At 38.9% G+C, this 18,004-nt stretch overlaps 1 protein-coding gene across 3 annotated transcripts in view; it reads left to right on the top strand.

Moving 5' to 3' along the window:
- The window catches only part of MAP3K21 (mitogen-activated protein kinase kinase kinase 21), a 58,902-nt gene that overhangs the window by 13,371 nt on the left and 27,527 nt on the right, over positions 1–18,004 (top strand). For all 3 annotated transcript variants that reach the window (XM_033099554.1, XM_033099553.1, XM_033099556.1), the window contains exons 2-4: positions 2,366–2,546; positions 14,876–15,024; positions 15,811–15,986. In XM_033099554.1, the coding sequence (XP_032955445.1) occupies positions 2,366–2,546; positions 14,876–15,024; positions 15,811–15,986 (506 nt within the window). The remainder of the gene's footprint in view (positions 1–2,365; positions 2,547–14,875; positions 15,025–15,810; positions 15,987–18,004) is intronic.

Below are 18,004 nucleotides of genomic sequence, written 5' to 3'. Positions count from 1 at the left end.
CTGAACCTTGAATAAGAACAGTATAGATGGACAGAAAGAAGAGGAGGCCACTCCAGACAGAAGTGAGTCTCCCTGCCTCCTCCCCCATCCTTCACTACATAGTATAGCATGGGGATTAAGAGTGGCAAAAGTGGTAGAATTTGGCCTTGCTATTTATCTACCAACTGTGTAACCATGGACACATAACCACTTTAAAACCTGACCTCTCATCTATGTAATGGATGTAAAAATAGAAGAGGGCGTCCTTGCTCTCTAAATCTCATGGGTAGAAGATTGTTTGGAGAAAGAAATATTACAACACAACAATATTCATTCAGTATTGGTGACTTATATAATAAGTCCCCACTCAGATATCTTTTCATGTTTAAACCTAGTATTGGTTCTCTCCAATTGCAGTAACTCTTTGACTTTTACATCAGACATTTACAGTGTTTGATGATATGATGGAAACACAACATGAATCCATAGCCAAGTGAAATTTCAAGCTTTGCAAAAGATGTAGAATTTCCTGACATCCATGAAATTGATTTTGGCTACAAGCACTTTCAAACCCACTAATAAAGGTGTGTGTGTGTGTGTGTGTGTGTGTGTGTGTGTGTGAGAGAGAGAGAGAGAGAGAGAGAGAGAGAGAGAGAGAGAGAGAGAGAGCCTTACGAAATGCCTCTACATGTATTTATTTCCTCCTTACTACAACCTGGTCATGTACGTACTATCATAATTCCCGTGACAGGTAAGGAAACAGAAGCACAGATTCCAAACCAAGCAGTCTGGCCGTAGAGTGCACACTCTTCATCATACTGCCTCTACTTAGATCTGTTGATAATTATGCAGTGACAGGAAATCAGAAAGGAGGAGAATGGGCACCAGAACAGAGAGAGAGAGAGAAATTTCCAAAGGATAAAGACAGCATTTGTGAAAAATTGATACAATCTGTCAACTGAGTGACACAGTTAGGGCCATGGGCTCTGGGGTCAAATGGCTTGAGCTTCACTGCTTCTCAGCTTTGTGATTTTGGACAGATAACTCAGCAACATCTCTGTGTCTCGGTTTCCTTATCGATCAAGTCCAGATAATTAACAGTACGCCACCTATAACATTGTAGTGTGGTTATCTGATTAAAATCCCAAAGTGTATCTGATAAGTAGAATGGATTCAGTAAACATTAATTATCCCTGTAAATAGCATCTGGAAAAAATGGCCCTCTTTATGATCATGTTCCAAAAATCCAACATGATGAATGTCTTATGCTATTCTCAGTTTTCAAGTGGTGAGACCAGAGGTAAATGTAGTGACCAGGAAAATGGAGAGGGCAGACCTGCTGAGCATTCAGTTGGAGTAGAAGAGCAGAGCTACAAGTTGGGATGCAGGATTTTAAGGAGTAAGGAGGCAAGTTAGACAAAACAGTAAGTTTAAACCATTCCCTTTGTAGCAAATGGGACGAAGGAACTTGGGTAGGTGGCTGCATTAGATCCTCATGGAAAACCCGGGACCATTTCTGCATGGTTATAGGCAGAGGAAAATCAACCAGGGGAGACAGGGACCCAAGGTGGGCAGGGCTGGAGGGTAGCCATGGATGGGAAGGGCGGGTGGGCGGGGCAGATGGGGAGTGATGGATGGGAAGGGCAGGTGGGTGTGCAGGCGGGGAGGATGGGGAGCACTTTTCTTTTAGGTGCTGTTCCCTGAGAGCTCCCCGACCAGCGTGAGCTCTCCTGATAGTTGCCCCTGTGCAGCCTGCATTTGGTCAGGAGCCTGGGGCCTGGGAAGCCTCTGGATAATGTTTCTCCAGTTTTCACTTTTTGCTATATTTCAAGCTTCAGTAAAGCAGTCATATCTCCTAAAACATCTTCACAAGTCAAGGTATCAATAAGCATTTTGCAAATTTAATATAATGTTTGATAATAATTATTTATGATAACAAGTCATCTATTTGAGATATTCTCTCATATATTCAGTAGAAGAGACTCTGCTTTTAGATGAGGACCTAACTTCTTGGGAAAAAAACAATCTATTTTTTTCCTATCAGGTAGACTTTTGCAGACTTCTGATCCTGTGCTATCTCAGTAAATGTTCCCTGTTGCCAGAAATCATTTACTTTCACCTAAAGAAAACATTCATGAAGAATGCTAAGCTCTATTGCATGTGGGGTTTTGTTTTTTTTAAAGAAAAACTTGTATAACATTAGGCACACATGACCCACTAAAGGTTATGATACAAGTAATGTCAGGAAGATAAAATGGTAAAGTACAAGTTCATGTTCATGTGCTCTGCCAACTGCAGTGAAGACTGTTTTTGTAAATGCAAAGGAAAAATGATGAGTGAAAAATCCTAAGAATATGAAAATATGCCCCCTTTGATTTTTCTTTAGTTTTGCTGCTTGAGAAGATAGAACATGATGACATCTGCAACAAAACGCTGAAGATCACAGACTTTGGGTTAGCGAGAGAATGGCACAGGACCACCAAAATGAGTGCAGCTGGCACCTACGCCTGGATGGCCCCGGAAGTCATCAAGTCTTCCTTGTTTTCTAAGGGAAGTGACATCTGGAGGTAAGCACCGTGCTTTTTGCTTTTGCAAACGTCTGCAGACACTGGTTGCTATGCTTCCCTTTCGGAGTCCCGAAGTATTTAGTAATTCTGAGCATAAAGGGTAATGGAGGCCTTTTTGAAGGTTTTATCGTTTTGATCAAGACAGTATCATCACAGTGGGACAGGTAACTTAAGGTCATCTTTATCACTTCCATTTGTTAGGAGCATCTTCGTGTTAAATCTGAGATTTGATCAAAACGGGTTATAACTGGAGTTAACAGTAATGCCAGGATTTTGTCAGTAACTAAAAGGGAATTTTCACTTTAAACAAAGGTTTGATTCCTCATGATTCACAGACAGAATAGCATGGAAGGAGTTTGAGAAAAAAATTGAGATCAGCTCCTTCATTTATAGATTGCATCCTCTAAAGATTAAAGCTTCCAGTTGAGAATGGAAAGCTGGACCCCAATGGGATCCCAGGTTACTGGATTTCCACTCAGCTCTGCACCATCAGGGCATGAAGAGGCCATCAGCAGCAGAACCACAAAGGAAAGTCTCCGGTTAATAGTAACTGTGCCCCAGGAGCTTATTTACCGTGATGTAATGCTCATAGATCCTGTGTAGAATTTTCTGGATTATGAAATTGTTCCAAAATTAACTGCTCTGTATTAAAATTCCAGCTTTTTTTCTGTTGTTCTTTAACAGCTGAATGAGATATAATTCACATATCACACAATTCACCTATTTAAACGGTACAATGCAATAACTTTTAGTACATTATACACCACAATCAATTTTAGAACATTTTCATAACCCCAAAAAAGAAACCACACCCCTTAGCCATCACCCCAACACTGCATTCCTTCCAGGCAACTGCTAATGTGCATTTGGTATCTTTAGATTTGTTTATTCTGGACATTTCATATAAATGGAATCGTACGATGTGTGGTCCTTTGTGACTGGCTCCTTCCAGCTAGCACAGTGTCCCGAAGGTTCATCCGTGTTGCAGTATGTGACAGAATTCCCCTCCTTTTAAGGCGGAATAGTATTCAGCCATGTAGATCGACCACATTTTGTTGATCACTTCATCAGTTGATGGGCCTGAGGGTTGTTTCCACTTGTTGGCTGTTGTGGATAATGCTGCTCCGAACGTTCGAGAGCAGGTTTTTGTGAGGACGTGTTTTCAGTTGTCCTGGGCATATCCTGAGGACTCTGATTGCTGGGCCATATGCTACTTCTATGGTTCATCATTTGGGAACTGCCACACTAGTCTCCCAAGCAGCTGCTCTGTTCCATTCCCACCAGCAGTGTGTGAGGGCTCCGATTTCCCCATAGCCTCGCCAACACTTGTTCCATGACATTGTTACTCTAGCCATCCTAGTAGTTGTGAAGTGGTATCTGGTTGTGGTTAAAATTCCAGGGTTTTTTTTACAATAAGAGAAAACTAGGCCTACTGGGAAATGTCAGTTGCTAAGAATCCATATCTGATAAATGACAGAACTGCTGTTTGAGTCCAGATCTATCTGATTTCCAAAGTCATGATCAATACAAATTTCCCCTTTAACCATTGGAAGCACTGGAAGTTACTTTCTCCAAATCACACATTAGGTCAGTGGCAGAATCTGTTAGTGTAAGTTCCAAAAAATTCCTTTAAATTTAAAGCTCATGCTCTGCATTTAATATGTAATTTAATTGTTCTACTTATGACTTTTAAGAAATGTATCAACTGTATTGGGGGCTCTACGGTGCCTTGGGGCCATTCTGAAAACCACAAATGCCCGAGCCCTTCATGAAGTAGACTATCTTCTGATAGAGCCAGAGCATGTGAGTCTTTATAAAACATTACGTGGTTTCCTTGATTTACTTACAGTAATTTTCTGACCATATGCTACCAAAATACTTAAGTGAAACAGGTGATTCTCCTAAGAAGTTATGTTTCAAGACTCTAAAAGCAAATAAAATACATCAAAATCAATTTTACATTTAAAACATTACCTCAGACTCTGACCATTTCATTTTGTGTGTTTCCTTTACGAAGTATGGAATGACGAACAGTGGGACCACTGTACAATATATATAAATGCTTTATACCAACTTCATCTACTTTAAATATAGGAGACAGTTAAGAAGTAAGAAAAAAAAAATTCTAAAACCAGCCAAAAAATGGGTCTTCAACTCTATACATTCATTGGAGAGGTCGTCTCTCAAAATTTGTTTATTTCTCATTCTCAGTTTTATAAGCTGAATTATCTGATTTTCAGTTAAAGCAGCTTATTAGAAGAGAGAGGGACGCTAAACTGGTCATAAAAACGGACAGCTAGAAACAAAATAGTAGCAGGAAGATAAAAAGCATGAAATGCTATGAAAAGGACTAGGGACTGCTAACTTCCAGAGCCATCTACCTGGAGCTAAACATTCCCACCCAGCTGCAGGATGCGTTACTATAGTAAAGAACTCTAGAGTACTGGCCTGTCAGGATGGGGAAGGGCACGGAAGGCCACCTCTGAATTGCACATACCTTTGCTTTAGCATCTCTGTTTCTAATATTCCCATAAGTGCTACTGACCATCTCGTGTCCCTACTGACCATCGTCCCCCACCTCCTTCCTCCATACTGGATGTTATACTGCAAGGTAACTGAGACGGCTGTTATCACTGAGTTTTACAGTATCTCCTGTGATTAGCCCAGACTTGCAAAGTATCCAAGGCCCTGAGAGGTTAAATTTCCCCAGGTTGTAAAACTAGTTAAGTAGCAGACTCAGGCCCCAAGCCTGAGATCGACCCATGCTCTGACTGCCACAGCCTGTCAGGCTGCATGAGTGCTCAGGACGGGGCTTCATTTATACTGTACCCTCCCCGGTTTCAGAGAACAGAAAAATATGCATTATACTATAGAAATATAGTTCCATTTTTCACATTGGTTTTAACCAGGATAAGCCCTCTCCTCTCTGAAACAAATGACCTATCCTGAAGTACTCATTCTCTGAAACTTTCAAGAAGTAAAGTTATATGGTCGTTACTGTTTGTTTTAGTTTTGTTGTTTGCTAATAACAATAGCAAGGAAGTTTCTTTAAATTTAGATGGTTTTCAGTTATTCTAAGATTTTTTTGGTCCCCTGTTCTGAGGTGACTTTTGTTGATTGACCTATGAATGATAATACAGATACTTTACAACAGATAACCTTTGGAAAATATTGGCTGCAATTTCCTTGCTAATAGTTATAGCATTGTATAATTTTCTACTATATGTTTATTTTTTAAGAAATAAAGGAACAAACAAAACAGAAATACAGTCATAGATACAGAGACAAACCAATGGTCTCCAGATGGGAGGGAGGTTGGGGGACAGGGTGAAAAAGGTGAACGGATTAAGAAGTACAAATTGGAGTTATAAAAACTGTCATGAGAATGTGAAGTGCAGCAAAGAGAATATAGTCAATAATATAATATGGTAATAACTATGTATGACGTCAGATGGGTACTAGACTGATGAAGTGATCACTTTGTAAGTTAACATAAATGTCTAATTGTAATGTTGTATACCTAAAACTAATGTAATATTGTATATCATCTGTAACTGAAAAAAAAGTTTAGTACCTAGACTGCAAAAAAAAAAAAATTCAAATTCAAATAAAAATATAAAAGAGTTCTTTGAGATGATTGAACAGGTATCACTATTATTTTACAGATAAGTTAACTCAAGATCAACTTTAAGGCCCCTATGAGTGGAGACATAGTTAGTAGGTAGTAATACTCCCAAAGCTCAAATTCAAGTCTGCTGCTTCTTGATCCAATTGTCTTTCATTGGTACCTGTTATCCCAGTTCAGAGCAGGAGCCCCAGACTCAGGGGACCCAGGACTCAAACAGCTCTGCTTAGGGCCAGCAGAACATGAGTTGGAAGGTCCCTGAGACCCTGCAATTGGCACATTCTTTGGTTTCTACATTCTTTTTTCTGAATGTGTTCATTATTAAGTTTGGAGTTCAAGAGGCACTAACGGAGAGGCTTCAATGAAAAGTCATCAGATCCAGGAATACCTGAACCTGGAGTCCAGAGAATTCCCGGCTCTGTGTAGACCAGGTCTTCTTCACAGAAGGGTTTTTCCATTGTATTTGTGATGGGTGAATCCCCATATCTCTCAAGATTGGAAGATAATCCAAAATTCAAGCATTTTTTCTTTAACTTAAACCTAGTGAAGTTTTAAAACATTAGAAAAGTAAATAAGAAGTTGGAATTCCGGGCAAGATGGTGGAGTAGATAAATGCTGTGTTTGCCTCCTCCCATGACCACATTAAAAGTATAACTGAATAATAATACAATAAACCTGGAGAACCATCAGAAGGTTGGCTGAACAGAGGTCCTATAACTAAGGATATAAAGCAGCAGCCACATCGGAACTAATAGGAGGGCTGGAGATAGGAAATGGGTAGGCCCCACACCCATGTGTGGTGGTTGAGGATGGGGAAGGATATCTTGGCAGTGGAGGTCCTCCCTGAGGAGCAAGGGACCCCAGCCCCACAGCAGTCTCCCCAGGCCAGGGTTCCAGTGTTGGGAGGAAGACTCCCCACAACATCTAGCTTTGAAAATCAGTGAGTATTCTGACTGCTGGGGTGAGATAAGAGGGTGGCTGGAAACCCACACATCCTCTTAAAGGATCTGTGCACACAGACTCACTCGCTTGGAGGCACTCACACTAAGCTCCAGGGAAGGGACAGTGACTCAGGAGTTACCAGAGACATACAGGGAGAGACTAAGTTGTGTGGCTGCAGGGCAAGGCCTAGAGGGACAGCCACCATTTCTTCTGTGTAGCCTACAGGCAGGCACCATCTCTCCTATGTTGAGCCCTCCACCCATGTGGCCAAATCTGAAACTGCACTGGCCTGGTAAACTCTGCTTGTGCCACCCAGATGACTCCCTAGGGCCCTGCCCCACCCAACTCGAGAATCATTGGAAGCACTTTTGATGGCCGGGCAATCACCCCCACCCCATGCACCACAGGAAGCTCTTTAAGCCGCAAACACCAGGCCTTGGCTCATGCATCACTGGAGGTACTTTTGGTGATGGGTAACTAGCCCCAACCCATGCTGCAGTCTTTCATGGACAACTCTCAGTGGTCTGTGGCCAGTGGTGGTGGGCCTTACTGTGCTTTGAGACTTTTTCAAGGGGCCCAGGCTCAGCACTGGTACGAAACTTGAATCTTATGGCAGCCAGCCTTGGTTCGCAGCATGGCCTCTCCCACACAACTCTAGGTCCAGCACAGGCAGTGAGAAACTGTAGATATCTTTGTAACTCCTACCACATAGCCGCAAGATAATCACAGGCAGAGGCTGATCTTGGCCTGCACGGGGACCCCTCCCAAGAAGGTCCAAAACCAACACACCCAAAGTCTGGCTTTAGACCACAGCAGAGCACTACCGGATTAGCCCCACCAGCAGCACACCCAAAGGATGGTCACAACAAGCACACAAGCTCACTGGAGTGAATCCTACTTTGTGGGATCAACTCCAACACAGCATCTCATATGCTGTTGGTGTGGCCGATCCTCACAGTCAGTCAGCTTGAGAGTCAGTGCCACCCACTGACCTGCCAACAGCAATCAAGGCTCAACTACAACAGGAGGGCACACACAACCCACACAAGGGACACTCCTGGAGCACATGGTGCAGGTGATCAGGGAGACAGTGTCACTGGGCTATACAAGACACCTACTACATAAAGCCACCCAGCTAAGACTGACAGACATAGGAGATCTGATACACAGAAACAAACACAGATAGGCAGCCAAAATGAGGAAACACATGTGTCCCAAATGAAATAGGAGAAAACATCAGAAAAAGAACTAACTGAAATGGAAATAAGCAAACTACCAGATACAGAATTCAAAACACTGGTTAATAAGGATACTCAAGGAACTTAGTGAGAACTTCAACAAAGAGATAATAAGCATAAAAAAGGACATAGAAACCATAAAAGAGAACGAGTCAGAAATAAAGAATAAAATAAATGAAGACTATACTAGAAGGAATCAATAGCAGATTAGATGAAGCAGAGGATCACATTAGTGATTTGGAAGACAAGGAAGTAGAAAACACCCAATCAGAACAAGAAAAAGAAAAGAGAATTTGAAAAATGAGGATAGTTTAAGGGACCTCTGGGACAACATCAAGCGTAACAACATGAGCATCATAGGGGTACCAGAAGGAGAAAAGAGATAGCAAGGGACTGAAAACCTATTTGGAGAAACAATGACTGAAAACTTACCTTATCTGGCAGAGAAAATAGATATACAAGTCCAGGAAGTGCAGAGTCTAATAAGAGGAATCCAAAGAGGCCCACACTAAGACACATCATAATTAAAATGTTAAAGGTTAAAAACAGAGAGAGAATCCTAAAAGCAGCAAATGAAAGACAGCTAGTTATTTACAAGGGAACTCCCATAAGACTATTAGCTGATTTCGCAACAGAAACTTTGCAGGCCACAAGGGACTGATAGGAAATAGGCAAAGTGATGAAAAACAAAGACCTACAACCAAGATTACTCTACCCAGCAAATCTATCATTTAGAATCGAAGGACAGATAAAGAGCTTCCCAGACAAGAAAAAGCTACAGGAATTCATCACCACCAAACCAGTATTACAAGGAATATTAGAGGGACTTCTTTAAGAAGAATGAGAAGAAATAAAAGATCAAAATATGAATAATAAAATAGCCATAACTATGTATCTATAAGTAATCACTTAAAATGTAAATGGATTAAATGCTCTAATCAAAAGATATAGGATAGCGTGGCTGAATGGATAAGAAAGCAAGACCCTTACATATGGTGTCTACAAGAGACCCACTTCTGTGTGTGTTGAAGGACACACACAGACTGAAAGTAAAGGGATGGAAAAAGGTATTGCATGCAAATGGAAATGAAATAAAAGCTGAGGTAGCAATACTTATACCAGACAAAGTAAACTTTAAAACAAAGACTATAATAAAAGATAAAGAAGGACATAAATAATGATCAATCCAACAAGAGGACATCACCCTAGTAAATATTTATGCACCCAACATAGGAGTACCTAAATATATAAAACAAACATTGACTGACATAAAGGTAGAGATCGACAGGAATACAATCACAGTAGGGAACTTTAACACCCCATTGACACCAATGGACAAATCTTCTAGACAGAAAATCAACAATGAAACAGCAGAGTAAATAACACATTAGACGAGATGGATTTAATTTATATCGTTAGAGCCTTTCACCCTATGGCGGCAGAACATATATCCTTTTCAAGTGCACAAGAAACATTTTCCAAGATAGGCCATATGTTAAGCCACAAAACAAGTTTCAATAAATTTAAGAAGATTGAAATCATATCAAGCAACTTCTCCAACCACCATGATATGTAACTAGAAATCAATTACAAGAAAAATACCTGAAAAACACACAAACACATATAGCTCTGTGCATCTATGCTCTGTGCATCTAAATAACATGCTACTGAACAATGAATGGGTTAACAATGACATAAAGAAAGAATCAAAAGATATCAAGGAAGAAATCAAAAGATACCTTGAGACAAATGAAAATGAAAATACAACTACCCCAAATCTATGGGCATAGTGAAAGCAGTCCTAAGAAGGAAATTCGCAGTACAGACCTACCTCAAGAAATAAGAAAAATCTCAAAGAAACAATCTAACCTTACACTAAACGGAACTAGAAAAAGAATAGCAAACAAAGCTGAAAGTGAATAGAAGGAGGGAAATAATAAATGAAATAGAGTCTTAAAAAAACCACAAAAGATCAATGAAACCAAGAGCTGGTTCATTGAAAAGATAAACAAAATTAATAAACCTTCAAGCAGACTCATCAAGAAAAATGAGAGAGGACCCAAATAAATACAATCAGGAATGAAAGAGGAGATATGACAGCTGACACCACAGAAATACAAAGGATTATAAGAAAATATTACAAGCAATTATATGCCAAACAAATTGGACAATATGGAAGAAATGGATAAATTCCTAGAAACATACAATCTTCCAAGACTGAATCAAGAAGAAAGGAAATCTGAAACGGTTGATTACTACTTACGAAATCGAATCAGTAATCAAAAACCTCCCAACAAAGTACTGGACTGGATGGCTTCACAGGTGAATTTTACAAAACATTTAAAGAATTAACACCTACTCTTCTCAAACTATTCTAAAAAGTTCAAGAGGAGGGAAAGCTCCCAATTCATTCTATGAGGTCACCATTACCCTGATTCCAAAACTGGACAATGACATTACAAAAAAAATAAAATTATAGGCCGATATCCTTGATGAACATAGATGCAAAAATCCTCAACAAAATATAAGCAAATCAAATTCATCAATACATTAAAAAAAGCATACTCCACAATCAAGTGGGATTTATTCCTGGGATGCACAGTTGGTTCAGTATCTGCAAATCAATTAACGTGATACACCACATAAAATGAAAGATAAAAGTCATATGACCATGTCAATAGATTCAGAAAAGCTGTTTGACAAAACTCATCCATTTATGATAAAAACTCTCAGCAAAGTGGGGATAGAGGGAACATATCTCAACATAATAAATGCCATATATGACAAATCCATAGCTAACATCATACTCAGTGGGGAACAGCTAAACGCATTTTCCTTAAGATCAGGAACAACACAGGATGTCTTACTTCACCGCTCTATTCAACATAGTGTTGAAAGTCCTACCTACAGCAATCAAAAAAGAAAAAGAAATAAAAGGCATCCAAATTGGAAAGGAAAAAGTATTACTGTCCTTATTTGCAGAAGACATGATACTATATGTAGAGAACCCCAAAGATTCCACCAAAACACCATTAGAACTAATAAATAAATTCAGTAAAGTAGCAGAATACAAAATTATTATTCAGAAATCAATTATATCTTTATACACCAATAATGATCTATCAGAAAGAGAAATTAAGAAAATAATCCCATTTACAGTTGTATAAAAAAAATACCTAGGAATAAACTGTATCCAAGACACAAATAAGTGGAAGCATATACCATGCTCAGGGACAGGAAAAATTACCATCATTAAAATGTCTGTACTGCCCAAAGCAATCTATAGATTCAGTGCAATCCCTATCAAAATGCCAATGTGATTTTTCACAAAACTAGAACAAATAATCCTAAGAAAGAAGAACAAAATGGTAGGTATCACACTACCTGATATCAAACTATACTGCAAGGCCACAGTAATCAAAACAGCATGGTACTATCATAAAAACAGACACATAGATCAATGGAACAGAATAGAGAGCCCAGAAATAAACCCACACCTATGTGGTCAATTAATCTATGACAAAGGAGGCAAGAACAAACAGTGGGGTAAAGACAGTCTTCAATAAATGGTGTTGGGAAAACTGGACAGATACATGCAAAAAAATGAAACTGAACCAACATCTTACTCCATATACAATAATCAACTCAAAATGGATTAAAGACTTAAATGTAAGACCCAAAACCATAAAAGTCCTAGAAGAAAACATAGGCAGTAAACCCTCTGCCATTGCTCTTAGTGATATTTTTTTCTGAAATGTCTCCTCAGGTAAGGGAAACAAAAGAAAAGAAAAAGTAAACAAATGGAACTATAAACTAAAAGTTTTTGCACAGCAAAGGAAACCATCAACAAAAGGAAAAGACAACCTACTGAATAGAAGATATTTGTCAATGATATATCTGATAAGGGGTTAATATCCAAAATTTATAGAAAACTTATACAACTCAACACCAAAAAAACCCAAACAATCCAATTTAAAAATGGGCAGAGAACCTGAATAGACATTTCTCTAAAGAGGACATACAGATGGCAGATAGACATAGAAAAAGATGATCAATGTCACTAATTATTAGACAAATGCAAATTTAAACCACAATGAGGTATCACCTCACACCTGTCAGAATGGCCATCATCAATAATTCAATAAATGCTGGTGAGGATGTGGAGAAAAAGTAGCCCTCATGCACTGATGTGGGATTGCAAATTGGTGCAGCCACTATGTAAAACAGTATGGTGATTCTTCAAAAAATTAAAACTAGACCTACCTTTGACCCAGCAATCCACTTCTGAGTATTTATCCAAAGAAATCCAAAACACTAATTCAAAAAAATATATGCACCCCCATGTTCACTTCAGTGCTTATTACTAATAGCCAAGATATGGAAGCAACCTAAGTGCCTATTAATAGACAAATGGATAAAGAAGATGTATATATGTGCATAATGCGCGTGCATGTGCGTGTGTGTATACACACACATACCAGGGGTGCCAAAAAATGTATACAAGTGGACACTTTGGTCAGCGTTGCTCAAGCAGTAGTTCACCGTAATCAGAAGTGTTTGGACGCTGATGGGAACCACTGTGAGCACCTCTTGTAATTTGCAGAAGCCAAACGTGACTTGTATTCATCTTTTGTTATCGGTATATATTGAGTATTACAATTTTAACACAGTTTTCCTTTATTAATATGTATATACATTTTTTTGCATCACACACATACTCACACACAGAAGATGCCAAAAAATGTATGAATATAAACATTTTAAGAAAGGAAAAACCTGTATTAATATATACTGATAACAAAAGGTGAATACAAGTCACGTTTGACTTTTGCAATTACAAGAGGTGCTCAAAGTGGCTACTATCAGTGTCCAGACACTTCTGATTACGGTGAACTACTGCTTGAGCAACATTGACCAAAGTGTTAACCTCTTGGCACCCTCAGTATATATACATACATATAATGGAATATTACTAAGCAATAAAAAAGAATGAAATCTTAACCATTTGCAACAACATGGATGGACCTAGAGGGTATTATGCTAAGTGAAATAAGTCAGACAGAGACACATACCGTATGATCTCACTTATATGTGGAACCTAAGAAACAAAATAAATGAACAAACAAATTACAAACAGACTCATAGATACAGGGAACAAACTGATGGTTGCCAGATGGGAAAGGGGTTGGGGGAAGGGTGAAAAGGTGGAAGGATTAAGAAATTCAAATTGGTATTTACAAAATAGTCACAGGGATATAAAGCACAGGGATATAAAGTCAATAATATTGTAATAACTATGTATAGTGCCAGGTGGGTACCAGACAGATCTGGGGGGATCACTTCATAAATTATACAAATGCCTAACCACTCTGCTCTATACACCTGAAACTAATATAAAATAATATGGAATGAACTGTAATTGAAAAATAAGACAAGCAAATACAACTGTAGGACTGTACTACTTATGTTAATAGAAATAAAAAAGAAAGTAAATATGATTATTCCTTATATGGTTATGTGTTTCAATTTAAAGACAAGTGAGTCATCTGAGTGACTGGTTTTTTGTGTATTAAAGTGTACTTTATGTTTTGAAGAAGATAAAGGGAAACTAAGTTACTGACTGGTATTGTAGAAGAGAATAAATATATGTAATATACACGCTTATTTCTGGGCTCCTCTATGCTACCTTCAAGTTTGTGGTAAGGGTGTGAAGTGAAATTTGGTCTTTCAGCTTCATTTTAAATTTTCATTTACAAGGCCTTGTATTGTGTATTTCCTCGGTTTTTGGAAGTGCTTTTGCCTTGAAGACCCGAGCAGCAGAAAACATACATCACATCTGCTGACACTCTGAGATCATAGCGACTATAGTTGTTCTTAGCTTTTCATGCCCATTTCACTTAAGCCTCCTGCCTTACAAAAAGATGTCACATGCTACCAGCCGGCACAGGGAGGCCCACGTTGATTCCTTTTGTCCGTTACCATTAAGCAGTATGATGAAAACAATGGTAACACGTCTCCTAAAATACGAAGGGAGAGGCAGAAAGATAAACACTTTCGAAAACCTTTAAAGAGAATCCACGTGATTCCATGTCAGTCCTGTGGTGCATAGCGTGAGATTTCTGTGGGGCTAGAATCTTCATGTCCTAACAATCCTCCAGCGGTTTTATCTCAGTGTGGGGAAATGAGATAGAAGGACAAACATCGAAACAACCACTTTACTCCCAAAGTGTGGCCTGATGCGGACCCTGCTGAATTCAACCGTGTACCGCTCCTTTCCTGTTCGTGAAGTCGTTTAAATTCCTCTGGCAAATGCACAGCTGATTTCTGCGGAGGAATGAGTTTGAGAGGGGAACTAGAGGAGCCCACATCTCTCCTTGGGATGAGGGCCACTTAGGGGCTCTGTTGGAAGAGAAGAGTCTTCCTAGGAGCAGGAGGTTGGTACTGATGCATTTATCCCACCAAGTGTGTCGTAAGGAAAAGACAGTGTTTCACCCTTTTAACTTTATGAAAACTTGGCCTTCTAGCTATGGAGTCCTGCTGTGGGAGCTGCTCACAGGAGAGGTCCCCTATCGTGGCATTGACGGTCTCGCTGTGGCTTATGGGGTAGCCGTCAACAAGCTCACGCTGCCCATCCCATCCACCTGTCCCGAGCCGTTCGCCAAGCTCATGAAAGGTATCTGTGCACCAGTCTCTGTGTGTGTCTGTCGGGGCACAGGGAATTACTCATCGGAACATCTCTATTCTTTTAACCCAAAAAGTAATTTCTGTCATTCTCATTTTGAAATGCTTTTAAGTACTTACATATGACTTAGAAACCTTGTCTTTGATCTAAGATGTGAGGTCTAAGTAACTTAAAAACAGTCCAGTTTTATCAGTGACTCATTTATGTACAAAATTCAACTGACTGGTAGTAAAGTTTTCACCAAGTACACGAGCAGAGTTCAAAGACAATACTGAATTGGCTCCCGATCTGCTATTTTTTAATCCTATCTAAGGATCAAAAATGTTTTACAGTCTCAACTGGCATGGTTTGCCACGACCTTATCTGTTTAATCCTTATCTCTTAAAAATTAACTAACTCTTTTTATAAGCAGCTTACTTAATTATTAGGCTATTTCTCAGAACCCCTCTCGTGATTATAATATTTTAGAGACTTTGGTTTTCTTGAGTATGGAACTCTATCTCAGTAAATCATCTGGCCATCTGAGGCCCCCAAACAGAGTTCCTGGTAAGGCAAGGAAAATACACGTCCATGTACTGATGTCATAAAACAGAGACAACAAGAGGCCTATCTAATAGTAATTATTGTGCAAGCTGCTTGACGTGTACACTGTGTAAAATACAATAGTCAAAATCATTATCAGGAGATTTTAAAAATATGCAGCAGACAGTATCAGCACGGGCTGATAAGCTGAACGATGCTGAGAAATGGAATTAATGTGATTCTTGTTTATTCTAGAATGCTGGCAACAAGACCCACATATTCGTCCATCATTTGCCTTAATTCTTGAACAACTGACTGCCATTGAAGAGGCAGTTATGACTGAAATGCCTCAGGAATCTTTTCATTCCATGCAAGATGACTGGAAGCTGGAAATCCAACAGATGTTTGATGAGCTCAGAACAAAGGAAAAGGTGAGCGAGATATATGTGAATTGCCTAATACACCCACATTTAGGAAGGCGTTGGAAAACATGAGTCAACCAGTGTTAGCATTATTCTAAACTATTTTCAGACATCAGTATTTATTGATTCTTGCCTCTGGTTAAGACAAAACAAAACAGAACTATACTCGAAATGTGTAATTGGAAAACAAAGAACCTTTTATTTAGGATCATTTTGAAATGTTAAGAGGAGAAAATAGTGTAATAAACCATTTGTGTGCCTTAAACATGTTTCAGTAATTGTCAGTGTTTTGTCATTTTGATCATCTCTTTTGCCCATTATCATCTTTTTTTTTTTTTTTTTTTAAACTGGGGTATTTTAAATTAAATCCTAGACTCATGTCATTTTACCCTTCAGTGTTTCAGTATGCATTCAAGTATGCATCTCTAACTGGTAAGAATTTTCCAAATAGTACTCTTGCTATTATTATCTTAAGAAGTAACAGTAATTTTTTGATACCATATAATACTCCATATTCAAATGTCACAGTTTCAAAGATGTCTTACAGTTGGTTGGTGCAAATTTGAACTTAAATAAGGTTACATTTTTGATGTAACCTTTAATGAATGACTTTAAATAAGGTTGTTTCTAGTTGTGTCTTTTAAAGCCTCTTTTAGGCTAGTCCTTCTTCCCCTAACCTCCTTTTATCTCCAAGGCATTGCTTTGTTGGAGAAACTGGGAAAATGTGTAATTTTTGAACTTTTTAATATAATAAGGTAAGCTCTGTTTGGTTTATATATTTTAAGAAGAAATAAAAAACCTATATGTTAAACACGCTGAAGCTGTATTTACGTTCCCCAAAAGTGAAATATGACAAGTAAAAACATACCTAATTGGAAGGCAGACCAGCTGGGAAAGGAATTTGGTTATATGATCTCCTTTGACTGGTGACAAATGACTGTTAACTGTCACCGAAGAACCCCAAGCTCAAGGCATGGTTCTGTGCTTCAGTGGCAGTACGTATTTAAACTTGAGAGAGATTTTGGTAGTACTTGGGCATTTGATGAATCAAGGTCTATTCTGGCGGTCGGAAGTGTATACCTGTTCAAGAGGTTAAATTCTTATTTTGTACATGCAATAAATGGGCTGAAGTACAACACAGCAAGTTTTTTTTTTTTTATTAGTTTCAAGTGTACAAAGCTTTGTAATAGTTAGACATTTACACTCCCCACAAATTAATAACCTCCCCAATTTGCTATCCCTCTGACATCATGGATAGCTGTTACAATTCCATTGACTATATTTCCTGTGCTGTACTTCACATCCCATGAATACACACACACACCCCCCCACACACACACACAGACACACACGGGGGGGGGGTGTCAAAAAAATGTACACATGACTTGTATTCATCTTTTTTTTATCAGTATATATTGAGTATTACAATTTTAATACAGTTTTTCCCTTTCTTAAAATGAGCATACATCTTTTTTGCACCCTCTACATGTATTTAATTATAGTCGACATTCAATATTATTCTACTCCAGCTTCAGGTGTACAGCATGGTGGTCAGGCATTTACAGTCTATTAAGTGATCCCCCTGAACACTTCCAAGTTTTTGATAAAACCTTTATAAAGCTATATAATTGTCCAGAAAGGAATTTTCATACTTCACATATTTGTGATTCTTTTTAAGTAGGCAGTAATGCTTTGCTAAATAAAGAGGCCATGTGTTTATGACACTGAAAGGTGGGATTACAGTGTAGCTGAGGGTCGTTCTCCCACGGTAACATGACCTTGACTTCCGTGGTTTGGCTCTGATTGCGTCTTTGGACTTTCACACTGGACACAATACCAAAGGCCAATAGCCTACCTACGTGCAAAGGAAGGGGCCAAAGAGGGGATGCAGAGTTGTGGTTCGAAGGCCTCTGCACAAACATTTCTTGGGCTACTGTATGTAATACTGTGCGTGATGATGAGACATCAGATGCCCAAATTCTTCCCTTGAGTTGCTTACTTCTCCTGGTACCTTGCTGAGTTGGGAA

This window comes from Rhinolophus ferrumequinum, chromosome 27 (genome assembly GCF_004115265.2).
Source record: "Rhinolophus ferrumequinum isolate MPI-CBG mRhiFer1 chromosome 27, mRhiFer1_v1.p, whole genome shotgun sequence".
Lineage (NCBI taxonomy): Eukaryota > Metazoa > Chordata > Mammalia > Chiroptera > Rhinolophidae > Rhinolophus > Rhinolophus ferrumequinum.
This window is presented reverse-complemented; position numbering and strand designations above follow the sequence as displayed.